Here is a 19,883-nt window from a genome sequence, read left to right as displayed (position 1 = left end):
ATACAAAATCTGCCCCAGATGGCTAATAATGCCCATTTGAAAAAAACCAACGCCACAATATTAAAGGGCTAAAATATGCTGTGAACAGATTGAGAGGCAGTTCATCCTAGAGGAGAGTAAAAAAGTGCAGATGGGTGTCAAAAATAGCCAAGTGTCAGATCTGTTCAAGTATCTCCATTCTGGCACATGCTCCCAGTCACAGCTGTTAGTGTATTCTCTGTATCCAAGTGCAAGGTTTTCTAACACTCCGAGCTGACATTAAAACACACTTCTTGCTTGCTACTGCTTTAAGAGAATGCTGGAAATTAAAGATTTACTTAATGGTAAAGCTTAACGAGTATCGATAAGGATATACATACTTGAGTGTAGCGCATGCCATTTTGATTAAAGACGCATGAAATTTTAACCAGCAGGTAGATTAAGTAATTTAAATGACAAAGGCTTAATAGGTTTTCAAAAACCTCCACTCTAGGCATTCCAACAGTGTTTGCCAATAGCCCCAAATAATGCACACAGGATCAAAACTGATAAGATTGTGTCATTTCAGTACATTTAAATATCTTAATAAAGCACAGAAATAGTAAACCGCATGGGGAGTTTCATACAAATATAAGGGAAACATCAGTGGATCAAATTATGCAGAGTGCAGTTTTCCAAATTAAAGAATTACCATGACATTTCTAATGAAGACCACATTCCCAGGAACGCAATGCCTCCAAATCAAATTTGACGTTTAAAGGGTTAAACTGACCTTTCATAGTCCTCCGTTGTTATCTATGCAAATTAATTTGCCCATATTTCAACCATATAAATCCTCTTAGCCTTGTGCTTTGAGCAAACAGAGCCTACTTTCTTGTTACAACCAGAGGATCAGCAAACATACCAGCAGTAGGGTATGACCGTGTATAAAAATCCTAAAAGGAAAACATTCTTCCAACAACTGGCAATACCTACATGCAACTGTGGTTGCAGCAAACTGGCAGATACTGTTTCAAAACACCATCTGCGAGGTGTACAGACTCTCTGTGATCAAGCGTAGCCTCTTCTGCCTGTCCTACCCAAATAATCCACATGAACCAGCCAGCTGTAGGATCTCTAGCCTTGTCTTTTTTTATCCAGAGACACAGGCTGCTATAATCAGGCACATGGCTTTCTTCAGTCCTTACCAAAGGGACAAAAACCAAACAAAACACACCAAATTCAATCCACTCGGTCGTGGTCAAGCATCTCACAAACCCCTCAGACAAATCACCCTGCATAGAAGCACCGTTTTCATTGGCAGTAACACTTATCAATTAGACAAGCGATCATAAGATCCAAGGATAATATTTTCCTGAGGAAACCGACCTATTAAAATTTCCAGCTCGACAGCAATTCGTCTAATTCAGCAGATTATTTTTTTTTTATTGTTTTATTTTGAATCAACATATTTCCGTGATCTGCTTGGTGACAGTTAAGGACTACGATTTAGGACAAGGCTGGAATAATTTGTTTTATAAATCTCCTCCACTTCTCTAACATAAACACCCTTTCACAGAGATAATTTCAGCTGATGGATGAACGCTGTGAATGATCTCTACCGATCAAATGTTTGCAGATTCAAGGTACAGCTGACAGTCATGAAAGCCAGCCCAAAGCCGTATTTCTCTTCGCTAGAAATGATCCCCCGTGCAGAGACCCGCACCCACAAAGCCGGTGACTTTCTGCTATTTCTATCCCTTTTCACTGAAACATCCAGTCCTGCTGCAAGTATCATCTCTGGCAGTTCCCTTACACAAATTCCCCTCCCCCAAACATATACACAACAGAATTAGCATCCACAATCGCTCCGCACCCGTTATCAGCTTGCAAATCACCCTCTATATTAAAAGAGGAAAAAAAAAAATACTATCAAAAAACAATTAGCGTTTCCTCATTTAAAACCGAAAGAGCTGCAATAATTTCAACTCACCAGGCATCCTTGGATAAAATATACCACACTGTAAATGGCTCTCTCCTAAAAGCAAGCTTATTTAGGGCTCAGTGCCTCCTGTTCTGGAATGAACAGAGAGAAGCGAGGAGGGCCATCAGAACTGGCTGTGGCAGCGTAGCTGGAGGCAGGATGCTGGGCGCGTGCGTTTGCCAGGCAAAGACAGATGGAGAGCTGACACTCTGTATTGCACTTGGAGCAGAAATGTGAATGATGACAGGAGCACATGTGGCCTTGAACCCAGCCCTGTCTCTTCAGGCAGAACAATGACAGGGATGTGTGTGCAAATTATCACAACCCCGGCTCCCCTCAGCTGACTCCTTTTACTCTACCTTTCACACCAAGTTCCAGATGACCAAAGAATAGAAAGTAAAATGCAGAGTGATAAGCCAAACACTGAATTATTCATTTTTTTTCTTTAAAAGTTAACCCTTTGTGCCGCTGACAGCAATTAAAGAAAAAAGCATCGCTTCATATCAGCTCTCGTCCAAAAGTGGAAACAAATTCATTCTTTATTTTAACAGCCATAATTTTGCACTCCATAGGACTACGTTTGTTTATTTAGCTGGAAATTCAAAACGTGCACGAGGATATACAAGAGGGTCCCCCCTCCTCTTCCTCCCCTCCCCACACTTTTGTCATTATTATGCTGTTTTACTACAGTGAACGGAGTATCAAAATCACTCCCTTTCTCAGATTCTCAGTAGTATGTGTAAAATAGAACACACTTAGAAAGCAGACCACTTTTATTTTACTATAGTGCTTTTAACCCCCTGGGAATCCTGCATTGATATGTTCCAAACATTTGCCGCTTACTCTCTTTTACTTTGCACGGTGATCCATGGGGGATGAAAACAAAATCTTCCCTGTAAAGCTTTTTCAAAAGCTAAACAATCATGTCCTCCCAATTTCTGATTTTGCACACCCCTTAAATGTTTATCCTTCACATGAATAACGTATGCCTGGCTAGGTTCAATGCACTCTTCCCTATTAAGCTTTAATAGACACCATGATACATAAAACTACAAGTCTTTGTTATAGTGCTTTATCTAAAGCTGGCTATTTTCTTCTCAGCAGTCCCTCTTTAGTCCTTTGTAAAACATCTTTGCCTCTTAGGAGAAACATACGCCTGACTCGCATGCCTTCCGTAGCACGTATAGCCATGCACAAAATTCCAGGCACAAGGAAAAATATCTTCCTTTTAAAACTCTCCTCCTATTCAGCACTTGCAAAAGCTTCTCCCTTTAGTAATGAGTATTTCTCTAGCAATTAGCCCATAGGTGCTGCTTCTGACTTTGCCCTTGCAGTATATGTTTAAACCCTTTCTATAAAGGCAGCGATACGCAGATCTTCAGGAGCTGCGCTCTTGTCAGTACAAGACTCATCCTTTTGTACTTATTTATGCATCCCCCTGACTCTCTTTATGCCATCTTCTGCCTCTACTACACAGAAACAACTCTGCTTTCAGGCCTTCCTCTTCCTTCCTCTAGCTGCCACAGAGCCTGATAAAGATCTAGTTAGGAAAAGGACACACATGTGAAATTAAGCAAAAAATAACAACCCTTCCAATATCCGGACTGAACTCATGAACATTTCTCACTTACAGCAAATGAGTCACTTAATTTACTGGTATTTCCACAGTAACTTTTTAACGCTACCAAGTGCCACCCTTCAGCTTCACTTAAATAGGAAAGAGACTCCAAGCACAGGACTAGCAAATCCAAGATGATCAAAGAAGCAAAGGAGCAGTTCCCCTCGCCCCAATAAACACCCCGGCACTAACAATATAATGCATCTGCTACTTGAGGCAGGTCTTTTCTTCATCAGATATCTACTGTAATGAAATTGTCTATAATGGATTTTTGAGCGTCGAAGAGCCCAAGAGAAACACCAAAACATCAAAACATGAGAACGTTTTCACGACAGACCGCCTTCACGAAGGGGGGAAAGGCAGAGAATAACAGGCAAAGTCTGCGCCACAGAGGCCTTTAAAGAATTTACCATTCTTTTTGTTTTATTATTTGATGCACTATTTAAAACCAGTCAGTTAGTATTGTATTTGCTGTGTTGTTTTTCTTTTTTAATGCTGTACTCTACATGAAAGGAAAAACATTTTCACAGTTGGAAATGTAACGTTTCATCAACATAGATGCAGCCTGAATCAGCTTCAGAGTAGAAACTAACGTGTCAAAGGTATGACACATTTTAATAAAACTGAACAATATTCACTCTTAAAAGTAGGTCTTAATATCAGGTACATTGTAAATCCACAGACCACGGCTCACGAAATTGAACTTCCATATGCTGTGTGATTATGCATCTTTTTTCTGTGTGTAAAAAGCCTTTTTAAGCTGTTATCTGACTACAGTAATTGCCATTTAAATTGATCCACGTCAACAAAACCTGGATCCCTGGAGATTCTCACCTAGAAGTCTGCTCGTGGAAGGGGCTAACAGAATGCCTGTGCATCTGAGACTACTTCAGCATTTTCTCAAGCAGCCAGCTGCATGAATAGTTCTTCCCTCTCATTATTTAATACACTGAGGCAGGCTGCAACCCATTTGGCAGTCCTCCCTGAATAAATATCTGTGGATATTTATTCGCTTTCCCCACCCCACCCCCATTTTTAATGCAGTCACTTAAAGCTTGCCCTAACAGTTTTTGCACCAGGTCTGAAATTTTAGGAAGCCAAGCAAATGGGGACAGCCCATTACGTAAAAGGGTTTTATTCTCCATTAAGAAAGGAAAGGCACTGGTTTTAATATATGAACGACCCAGCTGTGTCAGAAGAGTCAGTATTATGTGTAATACCAAAATTAAAGGGATACAAAGAGAATGAAAAATCTGAAAAATCCAGAAGATAATCTTTGTCCTGTTTGTTTACGGCGCGCATTACGCTACACCTTCCTGGGCGGGAATCAGCTCCTGCTGACAATCATTCAAAACACTTTACAAAATAATTTTAAATCATGCTCTACAACTCTTAATTTTGAAAATGGGTAAAGAAAGCAAAACAAAGCCTCCATATTCATATATTTGATGGGGAAAAAAGATTTTTATGCAGTGGATGATAGAAGGTCGCTAAGACATGGACCTGATGGAAAAGAGAAATTCCAAATGCTCACCATTTAAAAGTACAGAGACTGCCTTTTGCACAAACCTCACTTAATAACAGGGACTGGAAGTCCACTGAAACGCATCTGTAGTTAATGAAAGCTCTCTATTAACAGTGAAGGAAGAATTTAACTCAAAGCTTTTCTGTAGGACTTCTCAACTTCCCGCTCTACTTATAGCAGACTGTTGTGATACATTGTGACTTCACACAGTGGGTATTAAGTGAGTTAATTCAAAGGAGCTGAAACCTCATTGATCCTAATTGAAAGCAATACACCCAACCAAATAGTTTTCTACCCCATCTGCTCTGGCCTGCCACCAGCTATTCAATACAAGAGAATTAATAGTTTCAGATATTCTAACCGACCCAATAAAAGCACTCATTTAAGCAGGACTGCATTAACAAAGTGAAAAACCAAGGGCAAAATGGGTTCAAATGGAGCATTTTACTCCTAGTTGGCTTTAACAAAGCTGAATAATGCTTATTCTGACTTTTTATGTGCAAGACTTGATAAACTGAATGAGAAGGCACTCAATGATCAGTCAACGAGCATTGATGAATGGTCATTAGGACCCCCCCAACCTCAGGGAAGGCCATTCCACAAAGTGGCACACCAGCTTGAAAGGGCGGACTCACTAATGTCCAGATTTCCCCGCTTGCTTGTTCCACTTTCACTTTCAGACCACTGGCCACCAAATGAGGCTGACATATTGGAAAATAATCTTTTATGGGCGAGTGGTAAATAAAAATGGAGGCATTAGCTGGGCTTTCAAATTCAAATCTGCTAGTTTTGTCAGCCCCCAAACGTTTTGATTTTCCACCCAGCTGGAAGCTATTAGTGTTTTCTTAAGGCATCCCACTGACAGGGCAAACCCACCTAATGTGTGAGCTGTAGAGCTGATGGGGGGGACTGGACGACCACTTCTGGATACTTTCTGAACTTTATTCAGTTGATTGTCCAACCAAAGTACAGTCAAGGCAACACCTTCAGGAGAAGCTTGCTTATTTCTTGCTGCCCAGTTATCTCCTATCGTGCAGTGCGACAGTAGTCCACCTAGGACTGCTATGGGTACCCTCAGTGCGACTCCTTCCATGACATTGTACCTAGCCTCCCTTGGCTTTACTACAGTGCCACAAAAGAGCTCAAGCTATTCAAGAAAGACACTTCTTTATAAACTTCTAATTCTTTGCTTGGAAACGGAATTAAAATATTCCAATAAGATATGTGCTTATCTGTTAACAGTAGCTCTTAATGCATGCAACACAAAACATTTGCCAGATAACACTAAATGTTTCCGTAAGCATTTCCTTATTGGCAAGGCTTTCTGGACTTCTGAAAAAAGACAAATGGGACCCTTAAAACAACATAGCTCCATGAAACACAGACTGATCGAGATTACCTACACAAATACTCCATAGCTGAAAGCCAGAGTCACCAAGCTGAGAAGAAAATATCCTTGGTTGTCTAAGAAAAACTGTTTATCATATTACCTCTAGTGCTGGATTAAATTCATTGAAGGTGAGAAAGCATTCGTCTCTTTTCAGTTAAGAAGTCATACTACTTCAATGGGATAATTAGAAATTAGTCCTCTGAAGAGGATTTCAAATCATCTGTTAAGAAAAGGCAACCTTGGCAGTGGGTCAGACTTGGCAACCAAGGCTGCCTATTGTTTTTTGATCAAAAAAGAGCCAAAAACCCCTCATTCTTGTTGAATGTTACCAGAAATCCCAGTGGCATTTCAGGTGTATTCCATGCTCTTACCAAGTAAAATGTGCATTTTAGTAACAACACTCACATGGACAATATCCCATATATGTACCTGGTTTGGTGTCTATTTCTTTCACCTAATCTGGGCTAAACCAACTTTTGCCTTGCATTTTTTATTAAAGACAATCTCTTCTATAATGTGGGTAAAGTAAATTAGAATTGACTGTTAATTTCTATCATCATTCAGATTCAAAGGAAATCACCACACCATCTGAGCGCAGACATCACTGAAGCACTTCAGAAAATTTGATATTGATTTGATATTATTTCTGAAAGGACACAAGAAAATACCAAAGATGCCGTTTCACTGACAGGAGAAAAAATACATTCAGTGTGACACAGAGAAACCTGGACAAGAATATCTGGCCCTGCTGAACTAGGGTCATACTTTAAGATCCACACAGAAAAAAGAAAACAAAAAAAGAGGGAAAATAAAAAAAAAAAAAAGGTTTCAAGCTATCAGTTGCTTTTTGACTTGAAGCTCAGAGTGTTTGCTCGTTTAACACGGGTAGGGAAACTCCTCCTGCTGTAGTATATTAACCCTAGTTTTGACCTCTAATCGATGTCTTTTCAATGCACAGGATTTTCATAATAAAGATAATGTGAGAGCATATTTGTGTGAAAGCGTTTCTACCACTAGCCATAAATTCGAGCCTTGCATTTTTCTTTGTAACATGTCAATATTTGTGACACTAACTAAACATATTTTATTCATTTGACAAGGACTGTTACATTATATTGAAAACTTTTGTTTCAATGTCACCACCTCCCCATTTTGACTGATGGCGAGTTAGTTTTGTTAAAACGCAAGGGGTGATAGCGTATGCTCCAGTGAACTTTCCCTCCTCTCAGCACCAGAGACAAAAACCTGCAGCTCTGCTCTGTGCTGGCAGCCATCTGGCCAGCTTTCTCTCAATGCCTGCCCCACACCACACTGCAGGCAAAATTTCAGGGCTCTAGAGCTCTGTGGAGCTATTCATGACATACCAATTTCACATTTTCTGCTTGTACGCTTGCAACAATAAATGCTAATGAGGACTATGAATGACATTTTTAAAGACAATAAAAAGGTCTCCAAATCCCTTGCATATGGAGACACTATTTTCTAAACTTCACCTTCTGTTAGGGAGCCATTACACTCTAAAGGAAAAAAATAACCTAAGGAGAACAATGAGATGATCAAAGCATAACTGAGTCCTTACGAATTCCAAAGAAAACAATGTTTGCAAAGCTAGCTTAATGACAGACAGATTTTATGCTGATGTACAGCGGTAACACTTCAGCACAGGAACTCTCTTTTTCAATAGCACTGTTACTTCTTGTCAGGGGGGCTCACAAATTTGGGGGGGGGGGGGGGGGGGGAAGCCATAGCAAATCCTTGCTTTCACTAATCACATATAACCCCACAAGCCATAGATTTGGACTTTTTAATTACTAATCTCTAGATGAGTCCAAGAGTAAACTATTATCATTAATTGATTTGGAATGCCATGCTTTCATAAAGAATTACTGTACTGACCAAGTGTGGCCAAGAGAAATAGCTAATTTTAATGTTTTATTTCCCCGAATATGCCTTTTGCAATGCTATTGCTGCTTTTAAAAAAAAAGGTTGCCTTCACTCTTGGAACTGTGTTTTATAGCTAATTAAAGACAGCTTCCCCTTATTAGCAAGGATTAAAAACACTTTCAGGAAAATCCACCAGGTGGAGCAAATACACAGCAATACAAACCATTTATTTATGCTTGTACTGCCATTTTCAACAGGGGAAAAATGTTTTATATGGAAATATTCTTACCTCTTGACCTCCCTTCTTCACCCTTTTGTCATATATTGATCAATTTGTACTTATTTACTACATTTATAATGGTACAAAAGCTTTGTTCAAAGGGTCCTCGATACAAAGCTATTGTTGCTGATGAGTCAATACAAATTTGCAAACCACAATAGTAATCAGATACATAAGGGAAACGAAAAAATAATATTAGTCAACATATATATTAATGACACGCATTCAGAAAAATAGATTAGTCTTACATCAGACAGTAAAATCTTTACACTCACCTCCGCTATGATGGGCTAGAAACCAGGCCAGTCTGTATGCCGTGTTATGTGCTTATATACATGGTAGTGTCAGTAACATCACAGCAGTGCCATTGTACAGAACACTGGTGTTTACTGTTAATGCCTTTATTTTAGTTTGTCATCCGTCTACTACTGAGTAGTTTCAAGAGTGTGGTGAATGAGGACTGTAAATAAATATTTGAGCATATCTAGGACAGCTAAGCATTATTTCCCCATTTAAATTATTTGCTTTCCAGAGCCAGGTGAGAAAACCACTTCCTCATCAAATATTTTAAGTTCCCCTGATGAATGAGAAGGTCTAATGGCATAATGGCAGGGGGGCACCTTTTTACATGACGAGAACTAAGTCCTAACAGAAAAGTGGTTATGGATGAGTCCTCTCACAGTTATAATAGGACAACCCACTGGCAGGCCTTGTAATTGCTAAAATGACAAAGCAATATTACCAGGTGAACTGCTCGAATGCAGTTCAGCATCTGGAAACACAGCAGCATCAGTACACAGACTCATTCAACCCTTCACGACTGGAAAGCATTATCGTTTGTGAGTGACAAAGGTACTGATTTCAGTCAAAGACATCTTTTTCTTTCCATTGTTCCCTTAGTTACACTTTCCACCACGTTTTTCTCTTACTTTTCTATTCAGTGCCCTCTGTCTTCCCTCTGCCTTCACACCTAACCCTTTGTTCTTGACTCTCGGGCCACCTCCTCACCCTGCTACACACCTCGCTACCGCAATCCACTACATGACTTGTGTCTGCTCCTGCTGCCTTGGACATTCAGCCTCTCCCACCTCTGCTAGCCCTGAAAGGTAGAAGTTCCAGAATTTGAAGCTGTGAGTACTACCATAAAATATTACCCGCAAATAACACATAAATGAAAGATCAGCAACCTGCACTCTAGCACTGAGAGACAAACACTGTGCCAGTCAGGTTTCAACTACAAAACTGAGCCAGAATGGGACCCACTTAATGTGCAGTTGGAGGAGGACACCATGCTCCCAGGAAACACAATATGTTGACATAAGCTTTGTGCTTTTAGTCCGACCCAGATGAATCCCATTACAGCTAAGGAAAATTAACATACAAAATCTTTGTTTCTTTACAAACGGGTAGGAGCCTTGAGGAACACAGGCCTTTAAATATCATTTCATTTTATCTAATTGTGTTGTACTCCACATGGTGCTTCGTTGTAGCCATTCAGAAGAGAAGCAGGAGAAGAATGCAGAGGTGATTATGAAGTGGAATTTCATACCAAGAGCAAATTACACCACTTCACACTAGGAGAACATCTGCAAAGAGCAGCAATAAGTGTTTGGGCACAATGCAAGGTGCCAGTTTTAATAAAGCCCAAACCAGCTTGGGAACCATTATCGGCAAGAACTTTCCTTAAGCAAGATTGTCACAGCAGAGACTGTGGACATGCCCAAGATAAATATTTTTTCAAACAGGATGCTGATTTAAGACCATTATCTCTGAGGAATTTTTGAGGTGGCAACCATGAATTAAAGGCTATCATTTTCTGCCATTTTCAAAGAGGAGCTAGACACCCGATGGGTGGGAGGAAAGACAGTGTGGTTACTGTCATCACCACGCATACATGGAGAATTCTGTTTTACTATGCTGCTGGTTGAGGTGGGCAATGGCTGCCTAGAGGTCATGGACAGTTCATTAAATTATGAACTCTGCAAAAAACAAAGGCATGTAAAACACAAAGGAGGGACATAACTCATATGAGTTAAACCTCCACAAGTAACTCATAGCACTTTCATACAGCCACATAATTTTCTTTAGATGTACAAACACTACAGAAACATGACACTGTCCACAATGCATAAACCACCTTTTTTTCATCCTGTAGATACAAGCAATGCTTATATAAACTATGGCTTCTTCACAGTGCAACAGGATAAAGAGATTTAAAACTGCACGTCTAAGTAATCCACTTTCACTTAAAGGTACCTTTACACCTGAGTAGCCTGAGGAGTCCATAATGATGAAGGGGGCCTTATTTTAAAGATGAAGGATTATGTACATAGTTAAGAGTCTATTAGACCACAATTATAAATCTGATACACTGTAACAGCTCTTTTGTTGCACCATCCCCTGCAAATCCTTCTTAGATGGAGGATTAGTGGCATGATGACTCTTTCGGTCCCACTGCGCTACCATTGACTCCCAGCTGAGTATGACCACTGAAGACTACCTTCTCTTAATGAAGGGTCCTCAAAACTCTTACCCCGTAATGTTTGCTGCAGGAAGAAAAGTATGCCCTTAAATCTGTATTACAAAATCCTAATGAAATATTAGCAAGGAAAACAGAAGTTACTGCTCAAACAATTTCAATCTCACCTACAAAGTACCCAAAATCATTAGCACATGAAAATGTCCCCCAAGACTACAGGCTTAACTCTATTCACTGCACCAAAAGCCTTGAGCATAAAAGAAAACTAAACCATAGTTAACTTTCAGCTCTCCCTTCTCCCCTCCTACAACCACAAATATGTTTCTTGGACCAGCTTCTGCCCACAACAATAAAAGCCAACAGTCACATGCTACACTCATTTTTGCTACAAAGCCATATTAATTATGTTCCCTCCCTCTACTACTTGTACCTTGTGATCTTAAGTTCTGCCAGTACAACTATGAACAGCACTGTGCTACAGAGTATTAAAATTATCCAAATTAGTCATATTCTTCATTTATCATTCAAACAAGAAACCATACTTCTAATTCTTCACAAACTTTTAAAAAAAAATTCAAGACCTTTACCTAAGTGAACATTTCCGTATCTTTCAGCTATGATCTTGAGTTTTACATCCCAATGAACGCTTTCCATCTATGGGCCAAAACCTGGCCGGTGCACAGAGCCCTGCATCGTGCACCTGCACCTTCAGCCTGTTGAGTGACCTCAAGAAAAGGCAGCTACGAGGAGCAAGGACTACAACTGACCCCACCCCAATATTTTAAAGTTGAACACCAAGCTGGACATCTAAGAAAATCACATGAATAATGAGAATGAAAGCGTTGATAGCTGCCACCACTGTTTTAAAGGGTCATGCCAGAACAAACACTGGCAAATGCTTTTATTCCACAGGATGAATAAAAATAATGTTGCCAAGCACGCTGAAAATGAAAAACTTAAAATGCTAAGTATGATGATTAAGTTTACGACTACAAAAAAAAAATTACGTAAGTTTATTCTGCATTGCACAAACTCCACCTGAAAGAATCTGCTCCTCAGAAGATTTTACCTCTGAAAATAAAAGTGGCCAAGCAAGGGGAGAAAGAACAATGAAGTAAAGGGAAAAAGCTCCAAATTCAGAAGCGAAAGGGTTAACATGCTTTGTTTCAGTCAGTATTATACCAATGCCAGGATTACAAGGGAAAGACTAAAAAGAGCCAATTTTTTTATTATTATTATTCTTTAAAAGAAAAAAATCAGGCCTATCTGTCACAGGGCTGTCCGGGCTGGAAGAACCGGCAGGAACCTCAAATTCCTGACCAAACCCTCTTCGACACAATGCCTCCTGAATGGAAGGAACCCAGGCCCGGTAGAGATAGCCCACTGTCAGGAACCAGCCCTGACGTTTGCGGACAGACAGGGCTGGCCTCAGAGGATGTCAGAGCAGCAAACTGCTGTTCGAGATACTGGGTTTTCACACACTCCCAGCCTGGATGTTTTGCTCTTCAGGTAATTAAACAAGGAAACGGGGCTGATGTGTACAAGTCTGACCCCTGTGCTGCGGCTCCGAGGTTCTGCATATCAACTTCCGCACGAACCGCCTGAAGCATCAACAGAGTCCTCTACTCCCGCTCTCCGCCTCTCCCGCTCCAACACCAAGCTCTAAAACAAATCCTCCTGGAAATATCTGCTGCTGTCTGTGCCCTTTTTTTTTTTTTTTCTATTTAAGAAGGACCAAATTACTTGCTCTGTTCCACACGCCTTGCTGCTTTCTCATAAAAAGAAGGAAAAAGGGGAAGAAATGGGTACTTTCGGGTAGCTGTTCTTCAGCTAGCCATTCCTAAATATTAAATATTTGGGGGAGGGGAGGAACAGATAGAGAGACGAGGCAAGGGATTCTCAAATTAATGCTTACTTTAAGGTCATCATTCAAAATGAAAAAGATCCTGAAAAGTATTTCTGATTCATCCAACCAACTGCCAGACATTTACTTATTTAGAAATAAAATTATTCGTATTTAGGCATTACTGAAGAGTCTTTGTCTTACAAGAGGACATAAATCATAGAACCGAGGGTTAGAAAAATAGACCAATGTTTTCTCACTCTTTTTCCCCAAATTTAAGAAATGGGAAAAAGCAGGTGTTACCACCTATACTTGGTGAAAACCCTACACAGGCTGCTCTATGACTGACCTAGTTTCTACGCTCTTTAAAGACTATTTAAACAAAAATTATTTTTAAAAAAGGTAACACATTCCTACTTCTTTCTGAAAAACCCACAGAATAGAATATTGGCTGAAAAGAGAAGAGCCCAGAAGAAAGAGGAGTACAAAAGCATGCCTGCTTGTCTGTGTTCAACACAAAGAACATTAAATGAAAACAACTGGCATGCCGCCAAATTCCTATACAGGCAAAGAGATTCAAATAAATTGATTTCACGCATCACACTGACCTGGGATCAGTGAGCAGTGGTACAATACACTCGCTGCTCCATGTGGGGCAAAGCCCATTAATGTTATCAGAGCCACAGTACATGGGGGGGGGGGGGGGGGGGGAATAAATAAAAGAGAGAACCCAAACTCTGCAAACCCAGGGGTGGGGGAGGAAATCACTTTGAAAAAGGAACTTCAGCTTGAGTACTTGGTTTTAGTTTACTAATAAATATGTCACATTGTGAGAGCTTGTCCTCTGCTCACCTCGAAGACTGTATTTTCAAATCAAAACAAATACTAATGTCATACACACACTCCCCTTACATTCTACTTTTAACACAGTTGTTCTCAAACTCCGTTATTCTCTGTAAATTTCCTCCCTTCCCCATCCGCCAGCGTTTTATATAGATTATGGGTTATTTTCTTTGTACTTCAAAAGCTGGATTCCTGCCCAGGATACTCTCACTGGCTCAGAAAGTAAGCTGGAGAAATCGGCCACTGCTCTTAACTGATCCAAATCAACCTGACCTACAGAGGAAAACACCTTATTTGCAAGGCAGCGATGAGCAGGGCCCCAGTTCCCTCTGCAGAGTCACCCAGACACACTCCCTCATCTCTCCAAACGCATCCCAGGCATTCTCTCCAAACCAGCGTATTTCGAATTTCACTTTCTTACGATGTGTGAAGTAACCCATGTGTGCCGCGGAGCCTCTTCTTGTCATCCCGGCTTTGTTTTTCATTAAGATCTCTCACACTCCAATCAAGAGCAACGCCAGCAAGCCACAGGTGTGCGCCACATGAACAGATGAAAATCTGATTGTGAGCTGTGTAATGACAATTCGCTGTCTATAATACAACTGTCCCCTTTTGCATCTGTTATATGTTAGAAGGGCGTTTATTATTTCAGTTGTACCCTTTAAGATACACAGGTAAGCAAACAATTGTTTGGAGGATAAAAAAGGAAACCAAGAAAAGACTTTGCAATAGCAAAGGATGGATGAGGACAGACAAAAGTGATCACAAAAGCATAGGCAGGTAGTCTAATGCTACAAGATGCTGCTGCTTCAAGGAGGTGATAGACTCAGGCACCTTTTATTTTGCCTTTTATTCCATTTCAGTTTCAAATAGTAAGTCAAATCTTGGGCACAGCAAAGTCCATACACTAAGTTAAGCTCTAAGACTGTTGGCCTCATCTCTAATCACTCATCCAAATTTCAGTGTAGAACTTCTTGGCCCATTAAGACTAAAATTTTTGAATGTCTAACAAACACATACATCCAGATGTAGGTACCTTACCCAGTCACCTCATTTCAAGTAAATGTCAAAATGGGAATGCCCAAAGATCTAACAATTGGTAACCACCACTGATCTCTCTCTTTTACAAAGAGCTACAAAGCAGTTTTGGTTTATCGTCACCACCAAGGTGAAAACTATACAATATCATTAACTCTGGAAGTTGTGCTATAGAGAGGACGTGTTTGTTTTGGTATAAGGCTACACTGATAGAACTGCACAGGAAGGGGAATCATTTAGTACACAGCAACTTCACAATGGTAGAGATGTGCCTGCACCCAGGTGATGCAGGCAGCCTGACGGTTAATAAGACAGATAACGTGCTGTTCCCTCCTGTTTATGAATATTTCAGTAGCACAACCAGATCATTTGGACTTTATAAAGATGAAGTGAATTTTAGTCATATTAGTTCCTTCTTTCTAGAAAAATGAATAGTATTAGAAAGCATGCCTTTCTCCTAAGTTGTAGGAAATTTCCATTATCTTGCACGTGCTCCGACAGCAATAAATCACAATAAGCTTCCCATTAGTATGCCAGCACTACATGCTTCAGGCACGAAATCTTTACTTTTACATTTATTTATTTTTTAAATCCTTTATGAAGACCCCTACCACAAAAGAAACCCAACAACAACCACCTGTACAGGGTACACTCGCACTTTGGAAAACAGACTGTAGATAGAAAAAAGGAGAATTAGTCAGAAGCTATACACTGCTAAATTAGCAAAATAAAAATGCAGAAGAAACCCTGCTAATGTTACTCATTCTTTACAGTGCTGCCTGTGTACAGGAAGGTCCCAGAAAAGCATTTACCTGTTTTAAACTGAGCGAGGAACTCGATTTAGAAAGTAAATCCATTTTTAATAGAACTGAATTTTTAAAAAGTACGTTCACACTGGTGCAGAGAACTTCAGCCCCGGCCCCTTGCCACGATGCAATGTGCAGAGCCTCCTGCTGGCTCTCTCAGCTGTGCTCCGTCTCCTTTCCACACCCCACAGACAGAGCAGTGTGGGACACAGCGTCTCGGGTGGGGAGCCGAGTGATATGATCAAGGCTTAGTTGCCTTTAAAACTAACCGGAGCAAAGCCTAGAGTACTCAGACACTGTTCATTTTATTTTGGTACCATCTATCAGAGTTGTGTCATAGGCGAAATGGTCCAACACTGAGAAAGACAGTATCAGGGTGTTAGAAAACACTTGAAATCATTTTAATAGTTCCATCCCATCTGGACACACCATTTTAGGAGAAAAAATGTAGTTACAGCAAAGACAGGAATGACATTCATTGGTTATCTACAAATTTTGTTCTGCCATAGCAGATTCACTCTTCCAGTATTGTAAAAATCTTTGCACACAAGAAGCAGAAATATCCATTCTCAATATCATCTCAGTCAAATTCATCACAGATTCCCAATGCAATGAGTTTACCAGAGGTTTCCACTAAATTAAACCCAGCCATTTTGCCAGTGTGATTACAACTGTCCCTTAACCTGGTTGCAAATACTGTTCCGATTCACAGCTCAGGAAACTGAACTTTATTATTTTCACAGCCCAGCCAATAGTATTTTCATGCCACATAAAGAGCACCTATGTCATCAAAAACACAAAAACCACAGTTAAAAATTTCACGTATCTGTATTTTTAAGGTAAGGAAGGTTTTAGAAAAGTCATCACTGATGGATTTTATTGGCATTGCTGTACTCTTTCTCAGTGATACTAAAACGAAGTCACCACCTTCATTGATTTAGGCAGACTCTTTGGAGGCTAAAGGGAAAGACTTCTTTTTTAATTACAGTTTACAAGGCAAGGTACAGTCATTAAAAATAACTTCTAAAAAGTATGCACATTACAAAATCAAATATTTTTCTGTTCCTTACCTTGACAAAATTCAAAGTTCCCTTTTTTCCGGCAGTCACCTATCACTAAACTCAGTGCTCTCCAAGTGTTTCTTTTGACAGATATCATTCTCCACCAATCGCTCTGCTAATTTCCTCTTTCCTTTTCTGACTGGGACAGATATTATGTTCACCAGCCCAGAGATCAATCTTTTCTATTGACAACAACAAATGGAAAAAAAAAAAAAGAAGAAGCACATATCACAGCCAGTTTGAAGCACCACACCCCTTCATTTGCATGATAATAGCAGTCTTTTAAATAAAAAGAGAAGACAGAAATGCTATCATTCTAAATCAATTACCCACGTTTTCTTAGTTAATATAAGGCAGTATTTTAAAACTGTATTAATTCTTCGACAAAGGCTGCTTCCTAAGTTGCTCATTTAGAACAGTTGACATATAGAGGGCAACAAAACAAGGGCAGCCTGTATTCTACCATGAAAACACCTATTAGCTTAATCTGTAAAAAATGCTTGGTTTTAAATTCGTTCATATAATAGAAAATATTACATACTTTACCTGGTTCAACAGAAGCTCTAGAGAATCATTTATTAAACAAACATGGTTACTAAAAATACAGACCTTGCAATTACACATCACGATACTAATTTGGATTTGTAAGTCATAACAGCAAACACATTTAAACAAAGGGAGATCAAAAAGCTATTGATATATTTACAAATTATCCTCCCACTTTTGAAAAGGCAATTTCCCTCCCACTCCAACACCTACAAATGGTGTTTTATTTGGGTTACACAAATACTTTGTCATTCATTTAAGTCCGTATTACAGCATTGTCAGTTTTTCCAAGACATTAATATGCTTTTCAGGGGTTCGTAATTATGTCAAGGCAGAAAGATTTTCAGAGCCAGGCACACAGAGTTACATACATGCTTCATTCTGCATCCACTATTCAGGTATTTCGGGACATAAAGTTAAGCATGCATAAGGATCTGGTCGCAGCTGCATGCATCTGACCGAGAACCCAGCCCCAACCCTCTCCTGCACTAGATCTTACTGCAAAAAAAAAAAAGTATCGCCCAAGGGCATTTGCAAAAGATCACATTTGTATTTGTGCTAGAAATTGCAATCTTTCCCACAAGCAAGAACCCTCCTCAAATCAAAACAAACCTTCCCAAGTTAAAGTTAAGGTTACAGAACAAAGGAGTTCCCTGCTCAAAGTCTTTCTTTATTGTGTCCCTGGTCTGATGTTTCCCCGCAGCCCTGAGACAAACCAAAATTCTATTCATTTCAGTGAAAACGAGAGGCGTGTAAGGACTACTGCAGGACTCTACCCAGGATTTGGCAACTGGGAAGCTTTCAATATGATACAACTGCCTTTCACATTTGGAAAATAATCTCCAAAATGTGGTTAGGACTCCCCAGCTTGGGCGCAATAACTACTTTTCTAGAATTATTTTTAGTTTGTATGAAATTCTCCAGTTGTCACCATGCTCTTATATAGGCAATAAATTTACCTTTCAGTTGTGCCTTATTGTGAATTGTGTATTCTTCCATTGTCCAGACTTTTGCATAACACTTTCCATTTCCGTAAACACATACAACATTCCCTAAATTGTTGTTATTGTTTGGTCTGATTTTTATGGCCATAAACTCCTGCCCCTACCAAAACCAAAGAATCCTTCACTGACCAAGTGGCCCTACTGATTTCACTGAGATCTTTTAAACATTAAGTTTTCTACCAAGTGATGATAGCCCTATCTGGTTGAAATATGGACTTACAGTGGAACATTAAATTAACATCATATTTTGGATTCAGAATTACACACAGCAGCCATCTGTAAAGATGTATTCATGTTTTGCTAACCTTTACTAATTTGGTCACTAGAAATAATTATGGTCAAATATATTAAATTATGTAGCATATAACAATTCAATATCTGCGTCTGCTGAACAGCATACTCCTTTTTCAGGGCTGGTAAAAGATTTTTAAACCTCTTACTGTAAAAAAAAGTTCTTACTAAAAAAAAGGACCCATCTGTCGTCCACTTTACAATGAAGACATCACTTTAACTTACTACTCTGCCTTTGTTTCAGCCCCATGTTCATTTTCTCTATATGCCACATTTTCCAAAGTGATGGATGCATTCTGCTGTACCCATTCTACGCTAATCTCCTTTTTTAAATTCATTTTTGCCTCCTGAATTGTAAACTGCTGCTGTTGTTCAAATGTACATGCAAAATTGTCTAAAGTCTGAACTTCACGGAAAGTAGAATGCCTCAAACAATTTGTAGTCTTACAAGAGTGTTATAAAAAAGGATCAACATGTTGTATTACCATGGAAATTTTGAAAAACATACTTTCCCAAACAAATATTACTTTTTCTCAATGGTATGAAGTAATGAAAACCACATGTGTAAATCTGCGATCCATGCAGTAGTTCAAGCTGCAGCTAATAGAAAATACAGAGAGTGAACTCTGCCATATAAAGGATTCTTGTTACAGAAATATAATGTGAAAACCAGATGCAGACAGAAAACCTTAATCACACATGGGAATGTAATCACTGGCATACAGAATACTTTTTTGATCAATCTCAACCATATGAGAAATGTATTTATTTTCTAAGGAATGCAATAACTCGAGAGAGTCTTCTATTTGAATTCAGTTAACCTCATATCCACAGTGCTTTTATCTTATATGTGGAGAGAAAGGGGATATAACCTGAGCCAAGATGTTTAGAAGAGCCATTGGCCCTGGCAAATCATTCTTGTATCAGCTTATCTTTCAAGGAATTAATAGGATGTAAAGACTACAAATATCAGGATCAGTCTCAAAAGAAATCACCCATTATTGCACTTCCTAGTTACTGCCAGAAACCCCTTCATCACCTAAGCACTTCTCTGGTTAATTTTTTTCCTTAATATGTGGTTCTTCAGAAATCCAATGCTAAGAGCAGCACACTGTTGGACTGAAGTACTGCGAATCAGAACTGGAGTCCTACAGCAAATAATCTCCCTACTCCTTTATAAGACCCGAAGAGTCATCAGTTCAAAAGTAAGTTTAATTCAGGCTTCCTCCTAACTGCTGGAAGTCCCAGTGAACGTCCTCCACCCACACAGCTCGTGGGTGTCAGCAGGAAACAAAGGACGACAGCACACTGCACCTACCCAGTTACATCAAGC

General features: G+C 39.6%; 1 protein-coding gene across 3 annotated transcripts in view; it reads right to left on the bottom strand.

Annotated features, from left to right (window-relative positions):
* RUNX1T1 (RUNX1 partner transcriptional co-repressor 1) overlaps positions 1 to 19,883 on the bottom strand; it is a 115,104-nt gene that overhangs the window by 77,916 nt on the left and 17,305 nt on the right. The window contains exon 2 of one of the 3 annotated variants that reach the window (XM_064442425.1): positions 16,719 to 16,891. The exons of 1 other annotated variant lie outside the window; for it this stretch is intronic. In XM_064442425.1, the coding sequence (XP_064298495.1) occupies positions 16,719 to 16,806 (88 nt within the window). In that variant the 5' untranslated portion in view covers positions 16,807 to 16,891. Of the gene's footprint in view, positions 1 to 1,951; positions 2,111 to 16,718; positions 16,892 to 19,883 lie in introns of those variants that run through there. One more of the 3 variants, XM_009513707.2, reaches the window with a different exon arrangement.

Source organism: Phalacrocorax carbo, chromosome 2 (assembly GCF_963921805.1).
Source record: "Phalacrocorax carbo chromosome 2, bPhaCar2.1, whole genome shotgun sequence".
Lineage (NCBI taxonomy): Eukaryota > Metazoa > Chordata > Aves > Suliformes > Phalacrocoracidae > Phalacrocorax > Phalacrocorax carbo.
The sequence above is the reverse complement of the archived record's forward strand: the minus strand, read 5'-3'. Positions and strand labels throughout refer to the sequence as shown.